This window comes from Pogona vitticeps, chromosome 1 (genome assembly GCF_051106095.1).
Source record: "Pogona vitticeps strain Pit_001003342236 chromosome 1, PviZW2.1, whole genome shotgun sequence".
Lineage (NCBI taxonomy): Eukaryota > Metazoa > Chordata > Lepidosauria > Squamata > Agamidae > Pogona > Pogona vitticeps.
In genome coordinates this window covers 77,316,918-77,331,793 of record NC_135783.1, presented here as the reverse complement: position 1 = coordinate 77,331,793, position 14,876 = coordinate 77,316,918, and the positions used below count along the sequence as shown (strand labels likewise).

The 14,876-nt window shown below is 40.5% G+C and overlaps 1 protein-coding gene across 9 annotated transcripts in view; it reads left to right on the top strand.

Moving 5' to 3' along the window:
• Positions 1–14,876, top strand: part of UTRN (utrophin) — a 431,410-nt gene that overhangs the window by 298,079 nt on the left and 118,455 nt on the right. For all 9 annotated transcript variants that reach the window (XM_078383278.1, XM_072995753.2, XM_078383279.1 and 6 more), the window contains one exon: positions 10,627–10,756. In XM_078383278.1, the coding sequence (XP_078239404.1) occupies positions 10,627–10,756 (130 nt within the window). The remainder of the gene's footprint in view (positions 1–10,626; positions 10,757–14,876) is intronic.

Below are 14,876 nucleotides of genomic sequence, written 5' to 3'. Positions count from 1 at the left end.
AGAGCATGTTAGGCTATCCAGTCTTCCACTGCCTCCCAGAGTTTCGTCACATTCATATTGGTAGCTTTGATGACACTGTTCAACCATCTCATCCTCTGTCATCCCCTTCTTCTCTTGCCCTCACACTTTCCAAACATCAGGGTCTTTTCCAGGGAGTCTTCTCTTCTCATGAGATGGCCAAAGTATTGGAGCCTCAGCTTCACGATCTGTCCTTCCAGTGAACACTCAGGGTTGATTTCCTTTAGAATGGATAGGTTTGTTCTCCTTGTAGTCCAGAAGACTCCCAAGAGTCTCCTCCAGCAGCACAATTCAAAAACATCAATTCTTCAGTGGTCAGCTTTATGGCCCAGCTCTCACTTCCATACATCACTACTGGGAAAACCATACCTTTGACTATGCAGACCTTTGTCGGCAAGGTGATGTCTCTGCTTTTTAAGATGCTGTCGAGGTTTGTCACCACTTTCCTCCCAAGTAGCAGGCGTTTTTTAATTTTGTGGCTGCTGTCCCCATCTGCAGTGATCATGTAGCCCCAGAAAGTATAAACTGTTACTGCCTCCATATCTTCCCCTTCTATTTGCCAAGAGGTGATGGAACCAGTGGCCACGATCTTAGGTTTTTTTTGATGTTGAGCTTCAGACCATTTTTTATGCTCTCCTCTTTCACTCTCATTAAGAGGTTCTTTAATTCCTCCTCACTTTCTGCCATCAGAGTGGTATCATCTATATATCTGAGGTTGTTGATATTTCTTCCAGCAATCTTAATTCCAGGTTGGGATTCCTCCAGTCCTGCCTTTCACATGATGTATTCTGCATGTAAGTTAAATAAGCAGGGGGACAATATACAACCTTCTCATACTCCTTTCCCAATTTCGAACCAAGCAGTTGTTCCATATCCAGTTCTAACTCTTGCTTCCTGTCCCACATATAGATTTCTCAGGAGATAAAGAACGTGGTCAGGCACTCCCGTTTCTTTAAGAACTTGCCATAGATTGCTGTGGTCCACACAGTCAAAGGGTTTTGCATAATCAATGAAACAGAAGTAGATGTTTTTCTGGAACTCTCTGGCTTTCTCCATAATCCAGTGCATGTTTGCAATTTGGTCTCTAGTTCCTCTGCCCCTTCGAAATCCCACTTGTACTTCTGGGATTTCTTGGTCCACATACTGCTGAAGCCTACCTTGTAGGATTTTGAGCATAACCTTGCTAGCGTGTGAAATGAGTGCAAATGTACAACCGTTGGAGCATTCTTTGGCACTGCCCTTCTTTGGGATTGGATGTAAACTGATCTTTTCCAATCCTCTGGCCACTGCTGAGTTTTCCAAACTTGCTGGCATATTGAGTGTAGCACCTTAACAGCATCTTCTTTTATGATTTTAGATAGTTCAACTCGAATGCCATCACCTCCACTGGCCTTGTTGTTAGCTATACTTTCTAAGGCCCACTTGACTTTGCTCTCCAGGATGTCTGGCTCTAGGTCAGCAGCCACACTATCTGGGTTGTCCGGGACATCCAGATCTTTCTGGTATAATTCCTCTGTGTATTCTTGCCACCTCTTCTTGATGTCTTCTGCTTATGTGAGGTCCCTACCATTTTTCTCCTTAATCATGTCCATCTTTGCGCAAATTGTTCCTTTAATATCTCCAATGTTCTTAAACAGATCTCTGGTTTTACCCTTTCTATTATTTTCCTCTATTTCTTTGCAATGTTCATTTAAGAAGGCCCTCTTGTCTCTCCTTGCTATTCTTTGGAAATCTGCATTCAGTTTTCTGTAACTTTCCCTATCTCCCTTACGTTTTGTTTCCCTTCTCTTTTCTGCTATTTGTAAGGCCTCATTGGGCAGCCACTTTGCTTTCTTGCATTTCCTTTTCTTTGGGATGGTTTTTGTTGCAGTCTCCTGTACAATGTTATGAGCTTTCATCCATACTTCTTCAGGCACTCTGTCCACCAAATCTAGTTCCTTAAATCTGTTCTTCCACTGCGTATTCATAAAGGATTTGGTTTAGATTATACCTGAGTGGCCCAGTGGTTTTTCCTATTTTCTTCAGTTTAAGCTTGAATTTTGTTATAAGAGATGTGAGGTATACACACCTATTAGAACAATGAACTTATTAGGATTAAATAGGTGGCTCTGCAGACCAGTAAGTTGAGAAAGTGTGCTGCTTATATGCCACCCCATAGTGCTTAAAGCTCTCTCTGGACAGTTTACAATGTAGTTATGCAGGCTACACATCCCCCCGACCCCATGAACTGGCTATTTAATTTACTGACTTCAGAAGGATGGAAGGCTGACTTAACCTTGGGCCAGATACCGGAGCCTGGGATCTAACTCAGGTTGTGAGTGGAGTCTTTACTGCGGTTTAACTACTGCATCACAAGGGGCCTGAGAGAGACTCGCCATCGTGACAAATATATGTTGAGGCCTGCAAGTTACGCATTCCAGATGCACAAGGAAACATACTTTTTTAAAAAAAATCTGGGACAAAACATCTTTGAAAAATGTAATAGGATTGTTTTTGCCCTTTTGTGTTCCCTTCATGATAATGCTCAAGTGAGTATGTTTGGCTTCCCCATTGATATATACGGTGGGAGTGCAGGTGACACTTATATGCAGTTTTGGAGTTCAGTCTTATATATACAGTGGTACAACCCTTTCATAATCATTGGAGGTTGGATGTCTTTTGGATGCTTGAGGCTATTTTACTGTAAAGGAGAAATAAATCCAACATTTTAGGTCTTAAAACCCCCCAAAGATTATGGGTAGGATTCACGTCTGCCATTCTAGGAGCATAATTTTTTTTAATCTAGTGGAGGTTTCACTGGAGGCAGGGGTGAAGATGATTTCCATCATTTCTGTATTTCCTGTGAAAGTCCCAGTGCTACTTCCTGTACTGTTTTAGAGGCCCCACCCCTCCAGACCAGATTTCCAGGGGCTTCACAGGGAAGGAAGAATGAGAAAGATAAAATCACCACCACACCCTTGTCTACTTATTGATTGATTGATTGATTGATTGATTGATTGATTGATTGATTGATTGATTGATTGATTGATTGATTGATTGATTGATTGGATTTATACCCCGCCCATCTGATCTTCCGACCACTCTGGGCGGCTTCTCGGAGTTCCACTAATGAGAAGTCTTCATTCTAATAAAATATCAGAATGTTTAGTGATATACAGCAAAAATCTCTCCATGAACTGTTTTTGAACACCAAAGGTCTGAAAATGTGACCCACAATGATACAGATATTGATACAAATGATACTGATACTAAAATGATACTGACAGACTTAATGAATATGATGATGCTCCAGGCTTTTACAGAGTCTCCTCAATTAAGCAGTGCTTTCACTCATTGGAAACAGGGATGAGCACTGTGCCCTAGAGTCAGACATGACTGGACTAAATGTCAAGGGGAGCCTTTACCTTTACCTTACCTTCACTCATTCCAGGCCATGGCTGAATCATACAATGGGGTCTTGACTTGAGAACTTAATCCGTATTGGAAGGCGGTTCTCAAGTCAAAAAGTTCTCAGGTCAAATCTGCATTTCCCATAGGAATGCATTGAGAACCATTTGTTCCGTATCTGCTCTTTTCCGTCCATAGAAATTAATGGGAAGCTGCTATTCCTCCTTCAACCACTGGGGGGGGGATAGTGTGTTTCTTTTTTTCTTAGGTCAAGAAAGGTTCAGGGAAGGCAGGGAAAATACAGTCCAGGCAGTACAGTACCAGGCAGTCTGAAGACGGTCTCCCAATCCACTCTCTAAACGCTGGCAGGAGTGAGGAAGCAGACAGGCACCCTTTTCACTGGCCAACAGTTAACTGAAAGTTCAAATTTTGCACTTTCCCTGCCTCCCACATGGTTTTTTTTTCAGTTCTTAACTCAAATCTAAGTATGTAAGTCAAGTCAATATTTTCCTATGAGAGTGGTTCTTAAGTCAAAATGTTCTTAACTCGAGCCGTTCTTAAGTCAAGACCCCACTGTATCTGCATAAAGTACAACTAGTTGGAAATCTTCTTTAATCAAGTTATTTTCTTCTGAAGGAGTCTATCCCAATCACATCTCTTAAGATTTGCATTCATTTAATTATTCTGGATAGAATAACATGCTCCATGAGACTGAATTCTATTCCTTCAGTAATGTTTAAAAGTATTATTTTGCCTGTAACACATATAGCAAGTTCCATTTACCATTTTTGGGGGGAAGGTTAATCCTATCTTTATAATTTCCAGGAATTCTGCAGTGAACTGGTTCCTGCCATCACACCAGCTTCACCCCATTACTTGGGGTGAAAATTTAAAGCAAGGAACAGTTCCTTGTGAGGTCAGGGGGAAGTCACTTTGTGATGTATCAGGATTGGGGGAGGAATCTTCTTGGCCAACTAATATGGAAATGGGTGTGAGGGGGGTTCAAGTAAATGGGCACAAAAATCCAGGTAAATCACAACTAAATAAGTAAAATATAAGTCCAGGGCAGTTGGTGGAGCCATATGTTTTGATATCTGGGCAGATAGCAAAATGCCACCAGCGAGTGTAACAGTTTTCATCATTCCCCAACAAAGTTTGCAGCTGGTGTGACCTGTAGCACATGTGACGCATGGTGATTTTTCCAGGCCCTATGTTGCTCAGTGCCAGCTCAACTGCCTTTCTCTTGAAAAATGACCCAAGGCTACTTACATTATTAGAAGACCCTTTAAAGCAAAAAAAAAAAATAACACATATACAAGTACTACAAAGGATCAAACAAATACCACATTTAAAAGTACACAAAAGCAACACCAAAAACACATTCAAAGCACTAAGGCACAATCATCCAGGAAAAAACCCTACTCAGGCAGCCAGTCACTGAGGGAAAGCTTGCTTGAAGAGAAAGGTATTCACCTGCTTGTGGAAGGATAGCAATATTGGGGCCAGCCTGGCCTCCTGTGGGACGGAGTTCCAAAGTCTGGAAGCAGGAAGAGAGCTAACCCTTTCCCACATCACTACTAAACACACCTGTGAAGATGGGCTTCTCCTGATTATCTTAACACCTGAGCCAGGGAGACGCGTTCCTTGAGATAGCTTGCATCCAAGTCATTTAGGGCTTTATGGGTTAGAACCAGCAATTTGATTTGTGCCCAGAAATGTGTTTTACTGGGGTTTTTTTTGCAAACTAACTTGACATTGTTTTTAAAAGCAGGACTCACTTATGAATCAATGTAAATAGATATTGTAGCTAGAAATGGGAAGTGTTCCAGTACTTCTATACTTGTGTTTATGCATTTTGTTTCCCTTTCTGCCTCATACCTGAGCTCTTACCTCAGTAATTTTAGGAGTGGACCAAATGCTAGAATTGGTGTAGTTGCAAGAGGATTCTGCAGGTCAGCCTCATTAAAAAAAGGTTTCATCTGCACAAGTTGATAGAACAATTTGTATTACCAGATAACGTTTCCTTCAATAAAATACAGGATTTATTTTGCAACCAAGCTTCTTGATTTCTTCTAAGTCACCTGAAATGCTTTCCCTCAGTTGTTGCACCCTGCAAGGCTTTCTATTTACATCTAAACCTATAAAAGAAATAAGTTTCTCCAACACCTGGCTCAGTATAATGACAGGGTAATTCAATATTGCTGGAACCTAATAAAACTGATTTAGATTGTGTTCTGTTTTAAGAAAGCCCCATGTTTTCTAATTGAAAATGGCTTTGCCTTCATCTGTCATAAATTTCTAACAGATATGCCTTTCAGACAGAAGCCTGGGGAGAAGTTTGATAAGGCTACAACTGAGCTGGTACTTCTGAAGCTAAGATGGTGTTTTTGATATTGGTGTTTTTTGGGGGGGTTAGGGGGGGCTAGAAGTTACATGTATGTAGCTATTCAATAGGTCGTTAAGAATTACAGAAAGCAAAAAAAAAAAACCAAAAAAAAAAAAAACCCTCCTGCAAGGTGATCTCTGACTTAAAGGAGTAAATGTGTTAGATCACATTTATTTACATCCGTTGTAAATAGAGCATAACTCCAGTCCTAAAGTGGATTTTGTCAGGGCTCATTTTCCAGAGATGTTTGCTTTCACACAGTATTATGAAATATATATTGCACATTGCCATAAATATATCCCACAAAGATTTCACATATAGGCATGGTTATACTTAGTGCAGTGATAAAGATATTAAATTCCACTGTTGAAATAACTAGTTATATTTTTCAGGGTTTAATGAGAGAGCAGAACAGATCAAAGTAGATGGTAGACATCTGTGGAGAAGTAGTTGCAACTCTTGTCTTTGATGATTTAGTTTGTACCACATGCTTATAGGGCAGAGGACGGTTAAGTAATTTGATGCAACTTAAGTAGTGTTTTAACATAATAAGAAGGATGCCTTTTACCTTACACACTGACTCCTGCCGTTCATCTAGCTGCTTAATCAGACATAATTATTACAGCAGAGATTTAGAGAAAGACTTAGACATGCCCAGTAGGATTTTGTATTTTTATGTATGCAGAAAACTCTGCCATGTTGCAGTTTCCTAAGTGCTGCTCAGTTTCAAAAGCATTTGGCATGGAGATCTTCTATTCTACAGAGCACCCCTTTATGCAAGTACACTTAGATCAATCCTAGATGAGATGTGCTTCTATAACAGCTCACTGCATGTTATATCGCAAATATATATTGAACATATGTTTGACCTTGTGATGCACCTTCTGGTGGTTTTCGGCCTGTGTTCGCCTTAAACAGTACTTTCAGGGCTACTGATATACATTGGCGCACATAACAATGGAGCTGGACACCAGAGGTTTGAATTCCCACTGTGGCACCTGAGAGGGGCCACTTGAGATCACCCATGGCATATGTTACTGATGGAGTTACATGCCTGACATGCAACTTGTGTAGTCCTGGATGAGTTGTATGGTTTTAGGGTGCTAGCAGAAGAAGTGAGACCGCTTGGGAAAACTTTTTCCCTAGAAAACCTGGGGAGGGTCACAATAAGTCAGAATTGACTTGGTGGTATATAGTTATCATTAATGACCTTCTTATCTAGTGGTAAGAAAAACCAAGCCTGGCAAAATCTTCTTTCTCCATTTGAAATGCCATCACCAGCTAGATATACCTGCTGGACACTCTCCTCATATCCTCTTCTTGGGTCTAACACTATTGAAAGTGATCTGAGGCCATGAAAAACTACTGAATAGGAACTGAGGCTATGTATCTAAATGTGTTCAGCTACAGAATTTAAATAAATATGCATTAGGTCCCTGCTTCTAAAGTTCTGTGAAATAATCCTTAGAATTTGACCTCCTGGGAAATAAGGATTGCATTCTGTCCAACTCAAAACAGAACCATGAAATGTGTTTTTGAAGTGTGGTATCATTTTTTAATGAAATAATGAAAATTAATATTACAGGCCTTGTCATGCTCTTGCATTTTTGTGCCTTACTTTTATCTAACTTTCATAGTACTGATTTTCAATCAAGTACTAACCTATAAAATGATAAAACTGTGAAGTGTTTGAGAATGCTTAATCAAATGCATTTCCATGCATACTAAAGAGAAAGTTTTCCTGCTCAGAGTATGACTTGATTCATAGACACTGGCTTAGTATAGTAAATGGCACTAAAGTAGGCCTGTTGAGTCAATGGAGATTTGGTGAATCAACTCCTTCATGAGTTCCATTGATTCAAATAGACCTACTCTAGTTGCAACATACTTTGATATAGTAAGTCACAGCTACAGTAGGCCTATTTAAATACAAGGAACTTTTAGGGGAGTTCTCTAAACGTTGAGTCATGGCAACTGGATTTAACAGTGGTCCTGATCTTTCTGGGAACAGATGAAAGGGCAGCATGATAAATAGCAGACAGGTAGAGGCCTTAGATACAATCTGTCTCATATTGATCATGCTGGCCTTTTTATCAGTCCTCAGAAAGATCAGGACCACACCCACCAGAAAGATCATTGTTAACAACTGTTAACGACCCATGACAATAGGTGGAGAAGGACCTCAGAAGTGGGAGTTTCACTCACCCTCAGTCCTTTGTTCATCTAAGTAGCCTATTCAGACCAGGGAAAAGTGAAACCAATGTGGAGGATATATCAGGGGTCTCCTACCTACTCTCCTCAGACTGAAGAAGCTGCTTGGATGAGTAGCGAAATGTTTCAGCCCAATAAGAAAGACATGCCATGACTCAACTTCCAGATAACCTCACCAGGACGACTGAGAATCTTCATAGATATTTTGGAGGAGTTGACTCACCAAATCTTGATTGATTGAATGGGCTTACTCTAGTACAATCTATGACACTAAGCAAGAGAATTTCCCCTGTGCTGTGTAGTATATAGTTTTCCTTCCAACTGTAAAGAACAGATGAAGGTCTAAAAGTCTTATTTGAAAAGAAGAGGAACTTAAAGAACTGTGTTCAAAAACAGTAATTTACCTATGGGAACTCCTAAATACACATGTAATTTAAAAAAATACCACAGCACTTACAGAATTGATATCTTGGGACTTTTGAAAACCTAGAAAGTAATTTTTCACAAGAAGAGGGTTTTAATAATACAGTGAAAGATGGCTATATAACATTCTTTTCTGAAAAGAAACAGTGGCAAATCAATAGGGTTGTGCCCTTAATTCTGGATGTCAGGCAAAATCCATGTTTGAAAATTGATAGTATTTGTGCCATGAGAAGAAAGGTCAACCTGAGCTTTCTACAGGGAATCAAAATCCTATATTGATGGAATGTTATTAAAAGAATATCCATGGAGAAAGAAAAGGCCCTCTCTAATTGGGCACGAAAGTAATATGATGGTTCTTTCCATCTCTTTCATCCTTCTGCTCTGTGCACTTCCTTGAGGAAACACTGGGAAGGAATTAAGAACTATGATGATATCCAGTTCCTATGACTTCAGTGATTTTCAATCACTACATTTAATTCTCTTTCTCCATTTTGACTGGTGGCCTTCTAGAATAGAGTAGGTTTTGATTCTTTTGCTGACACTACAATTCTGTCTATGTCAGTTTGCAAACTGTGACCCTTCTGTTGTCGTTGGACTTCACTTCCCACCATCTGTGACTGTTGGCCAGGTTGATTGCAGCTGGTAGAATCTGGAATCCAATGATATCAGAACGGCCACAAGTTCCTCAAGATTGCTGTAGGGTAAGAGACCATGGTTCTAGGCAGCAAAGAGCTGCCATAACAGGTCTGCTAATATTGAGCACCTTTCATTCGCAGTGGTAATGCTGAGACACAGGGAGTTCTATTAATCATCACCTCTTGCCTGCAGAAAGAACAATGCCCAACAAACATAGCCCATAACTAACAGGGCATTCCTTTAATTCGCACAGATCATTTCTTAAAGGATCAAAAATAAAAATGCTTTAGCATTGTACTTTGACTCCATGCATAATTATTTCCTTCTCTTTTTTCAAATGTAATGCCTTCCAGAACATTTCCCTCTTCCATGTTTTATGTGATCTCTTGCAGCATATTTAAATTGAAGTGAGATTTTAAATTAAATATTACATAATGTGATACATCGTCATTTTTTTCTTAAGAGTTAATATGTTTTCTTACAGTACATGAACTAATTTTGCATGATGACCTAACCCTGGGTCTTCCACATTTGTATCTGTGGTGTTGTTGTTATATGTCGAGAAGTTGCGTCCAACTTATGGCAACCCTACGAATGAGATATCTCTATTTTTATTTACCGTATTTTTTGCACCATAAGACACACTTTTTTCCCACAAAACAGGGGGGTGGAAAGTCTGTGCGTCTTATGGAGCGAAGAAAACAGTTTATATTTTCCTGTTTTCTTCTCCTAAAAAATTGGTGCGTCTTATGGAAAGGTGCGTCTTATGGAGCGAAAAATACGGTATTTAGTTAGGTTTATACCCTGCCCATTTAGTGAGCATGCCACTACTCTGGGCGGTTTACAAAATATTATAAAATATGCAGCTAAAATATTAAAAACATATGAAACATACTAAAAGAAAACAAACAGAACCATCCCCCCCCCAATAAAACCACCAATCTGGGACATGGCCGACAACAGGCCAGCATAATTTTACGAAATTTACCCAGGAAGGCCTGGGTAAAAAGCCAGGTTTTAATTTGCTCGCGGAAGCTCAGGAGGGTGGGGGCCAGTTGCACCTCCACAGGAAGACAGTTCCAGAGCAGAGGAGCCACTCCTGAAAAGGCCCTGTTTCTGGTTGATGCCTTCCAGACCTCTTTAATGGGAAGATGACCTGAGGAAGAGGCGCTCTGACAGTAGCAACGTCCTAAACCATAAAGAGCTTTATAAGTTTGCATCCAGTACCTTGAATTTGACCCAGAAGCAAACTGAAAGCCAGTGTAGGTGAGCCAAGACAAAATGCCCTGCCCTCCACAACCCTGTTCACCTCTTATAAGAACAAACCTTTGATTTCCTTTAGGGAGTCAATCAATCTCATCTTTGGTTTTCTTTTTCCCTGCTGCCTTACACCTTTCCCAGCATTATTGTCTTTTCCAGAGAATATTAATACCTGTGTACTTAGCAAAATTTAGATTTTTTTAAAGTAAGTTTTATTTGGTCATGAGAATGAAGATGGAAAACTGATGTGCTGTATACTGCCTGCAATCTGGTTCATAAACAACTCCCCTGTTTTTCTTGGAAAGGCACTCAGGCGTGAATTGAAGGATAAAGAACAAGCCATCCTAAATGCTGTAGACCAAGCACGAGTATTCCTCGCTGATCAGCCAATTGAAGGTCCTGAAGAACCAAGAAAAAATTTGCATTCAAAATCAGGTCAGTTGCTACCAATTTCATATAGAAATAGTTTTTAGAGCAGTTTAATTTTTAAAAATCTAATTTCTCAAATTAAAATTATTGTTATGTTGAATGTAGACATGGGATATTCATATTTGTATCTCACGGGATACAGATATTAATATTAGCACCACAGGTACCTGGAAAAACTGGATCTCCCCCTCTCGAACCGCAGGTCCACTTACTGCACACAGTGTGCATGACCAGCATCATTCTCATCGCACCACTAGGGAAACAGCCCAGCCGATGCTTCCCCACCTCCCTATGCAGCCGACCAGTAAGGAGGTGGAATGACAAATCTCTCCGCTCAGCTGCTGAGTGGTTGGCTGTGTGGGGTTTCAAAATCATTGTTTTGATAAATCTGCATTGCTCTCAAAATTGTTTTTGCCAAATTGTGCATGTTCTTATGCAGAACCTGGAAGTAACTGTTATAGTGTGAAGGCGACAACGGGGGCTAATAAAGATAACAATGTTATATTTTATCACAGAACACAGTGGTGAGAGTGAGTTTGCTTTATTTTAGGGAAGAGAGGTGTTTTTTTTTATAATAACTTTGTGTCCCATAGAAGTTAGCCAGATACTGGCTGGTTCATTCAGAATGAGAAAATTCTACTGTAGTAGTAGTAGTAGTAGTAGTAGTAGTAGCAGTAGCAGTAGCAGTAGCAGTAGCAGTAGCAGTAGCAGTAGTAGCAGCAGCAGTAGCAGTAGCAGTAGTAGTAGTAGTAATAATAATAATAATAACAATAATAACAATAATAATAATAATACCCTCCATGGGCACAGGTCTTGTTGAGGTGGAGGGGCTTGCGTGCTTCAGTGAGGTTGAAAGCTATGCTGAAGGGTCTCCCAAGCCAGACAAGTCTCAGCTGACAAGCCAGACCAACTGTATCCATGAACCGTCAATTAGGATGAGAGGAAATAAACAGAAATCCATACCAGATTGGTCATTGCCTTGGTCAACAAGGACCACATCAGATGCTATAGCCCCTGGGCATCTGGTGACAAATGGGCTACAGGGCTCAGCACACCCTGTTGAGGGACCAGGACAGGCTACTGCAAAGCTACTGGAACAATGTAAATGCAAAACAATGTAAATGCAAAAAACTCAATATCTTGCGGGAATTCCGGATTTCAAATAGAAATTTAAGATAGAAATCTTAAACATAACAAATCAGCCATAGTAGTAACAGAATGAAGAAATATCTGAATCATTGACATTGCAATTCCAGGGGATGCCAGAGTTAAAGCTAAAGAATTGGAAAAACTAACGAAGTACAGAGACCTGGCAATCGAAACATCTCGCCTCTGGAAGAAACACACTTCATTGGTCCCCGTAGTTATTGGGGCTTTGGGAACAATATCAATAAATTTCAGGCAGTATTATAAGCAGTTACAGATTTCAGAAAGCTCAAAAAAACAGCAATATTAGGAACAGCATATATACTACATTGATATTTAACAGATACTTAGGTTTTTGGTTAAAATTTGTATCTGTTTCAGTGGTCCCCAACCGTTTTTGGTGCGTGAACTGGCTGGGGAAGGTGGGGCACCCCATGCACTCATGTTCATTCGCTCGCTCGCTCGCTCGCTCATGTATATGTGCAAACGGTGGTGCAGCACTTGTTTGGGTGTATTGGAGCACATGCGCAAACAGCAGCGCAGTGCTCACATGGGCATGTTGCAGCATGCGTACAGGCGCAAACAGGCTGTGCGGGGGTGAGTGGGGGCGGGTGGGGGGGCGGGAGGTCTGTCTTGGTGGCCTGGTCCAGCTCAGACCACGGACTGGATCGGGGTTTGGGGACCTCCGTCTTTTATGATACCAGTCAATGTTTTTTTATAATTTGGGTTGGCTGTGCCTCGTATTTTTGAATCATCATCATTCACCCATATCTTAAGATAGGCATGTTTTTCCAGTTTAGGGGCAATTAATACCCATTTGTACTTCCCTCTCTCATAGTGCCAGTCCTTGCATGTCCTTCTGTATTTCCATATGCTCAGTATAATTTTACAGCATTTCCCTCTTTTGAGGAATGTAATGCCCTAGCCACCACTGTAGGTAGTCTCCCAGCAGTTGTTTAAGTTGCACAAGACCATTTTTCCCCAAGTGAACTATGGAGTGGATGGAGTCCTCCAGCACTTTTATTCTGTTCACATGGACAATAACACACCACTTTGCTTTCCTGAAAAATGTATAGAGAAGCAACCAACATAATGAGCAGCACAAGACATTGGTTACAGACACAGACGCACAGAGAGCAGTTTTAACAAGTCTGATCTGTGGGACTTGGCAATAAGCAGTAGATTACCATTTGAAAAGTAATGTTTCAAGCCCTGTTTTCCTGTAACAAGTGATCATAGAGGTACAGTTTGGAGTACCACGAAACCACTGTTCAAATCAAGGAATGCTTGTGAGACATAGTAGTTACCGTATTTGCCGGCGTACAAGATGACTTTTTGGCCCTGAAAAACATGCCTCCAAGTGGAAGGGTCGTCTTGTACGCCGGGTGCATATCCAGCAAACCCTCCCTTTCTCCCAGCAAAGTCACTTACCTGGTAGTAAGACCGAGTAGAGCCCTGCTCCTAGCCTGGGAACAGCCTGACTCTAGCGCCGAACAGCTGACTGTCGGAACAGCAAACCCTGGCTCTCTCCGAAAAGGAACCAAAAGGAACTCTCCCCATGATGCAGCCAAAGCAGAATCACGCATGCGGAAGAGGGCATAGTCTTATACAGCAAGTATATAACAAACTCTACATTCTGAGTCGGAATGTTGGGGGGTGGTCCTATACGCCCAGTCGCCTTATACACCGGCAAATACGGTATTATATGTGGTTAACTGTCCAAGAGATGAGGCTTGTCCTAAGAGAAACACCAACATGAATTTGGTTTATATGTTTGTCTTGTTTTAGTTGTCAGGTTTGATATAGATGCACTGTTCAAACTTTGTGCGTGGCAGACCAGCCTTTTTTGTGCAGGTGATATTTAAGGATTTGTCACAGCAGTATGTCTCTCATGGGGACAATTGCTTTCTCCATTTACCTATAGAGAAGAACGTCTACCCCTGAAAACCTCCCTAGTAGAGCTACTGTAAACAGCTTCACTGGTGTAGCTGTACTACCAGTGATGAAGCCAGAAAGATTGTGTTTTAGAGGCAAGTTGTGAATACAATAAATCTCAAGTCTTCATGTTCCCTCTACATTCATGCACTATCATAGATAAGACCTGGAGCTGGTTCAGTAAATTTGCTCCCGATGGAGTCAGTGTAGGTGGAGATGAGAAAATAAAAGTAAACTCACTAGCGCCAGTACCTGCCTTGGCCATGGCTAAGTGGTGAGACTTCAGTGTGAGAATGTGGCTCCAACAAATTTTATCTTGCTGTATAGGACTGCTGCTTCAGTGTGATAATTTCTTCTTTCTTTTGATATGTATGTTAACAATTAATCATATTTCAATATTAACTTTTTCTGGTTTGTTTTTCAGCTTCCCCATTAATTAGGAACCACTATATATATATGATTGAAATATGATTGTGTGTGTGTATTTCTCTATCTCTCTGTCTGTCTGTCTGTCTGTCTGTCTGTCTGTCTATCTATCTATCTAAACTTTGTGCTATTCTATTCCAGACATCTTTTGTTTTCAAAGTTTCTTCTCCTATAGCTTTACCTGATACACACCTGCAGATTAAAATAAATGAACGTTTTCTGTGGGCTAATTCTTCTGAGGTTCTTTTACTGGATCATGTTGCAAGCTATTTTGAACAGCGAGGTGAACGCTGTGCTACATTAGGAAGCTTTGATGAAAGATTGCATGTATAATCCAACTTCAATCTAAATTGAGACAGTTCTTAAGAAAAAACATTTTCCAGGTTTAAATTTATTCAAGCTATTGCATTATGAGGAGACAGTAATCAGTAATGTTCATTCAGCAGTTGAGAAAATTAGGTTTGTAAGTGACACAGTGGTAAATTGCTTCATTTAAAGAACAGCTGGGTTTGGAGTAGCTAATTAACACCTGGTTTGTTTCAACTTAACCGTATTTATGAAGAAACAAATTATTAAAAAATCTCTTATTTAGGTTGTCTTGAAACTTCAAGTAGTGCAC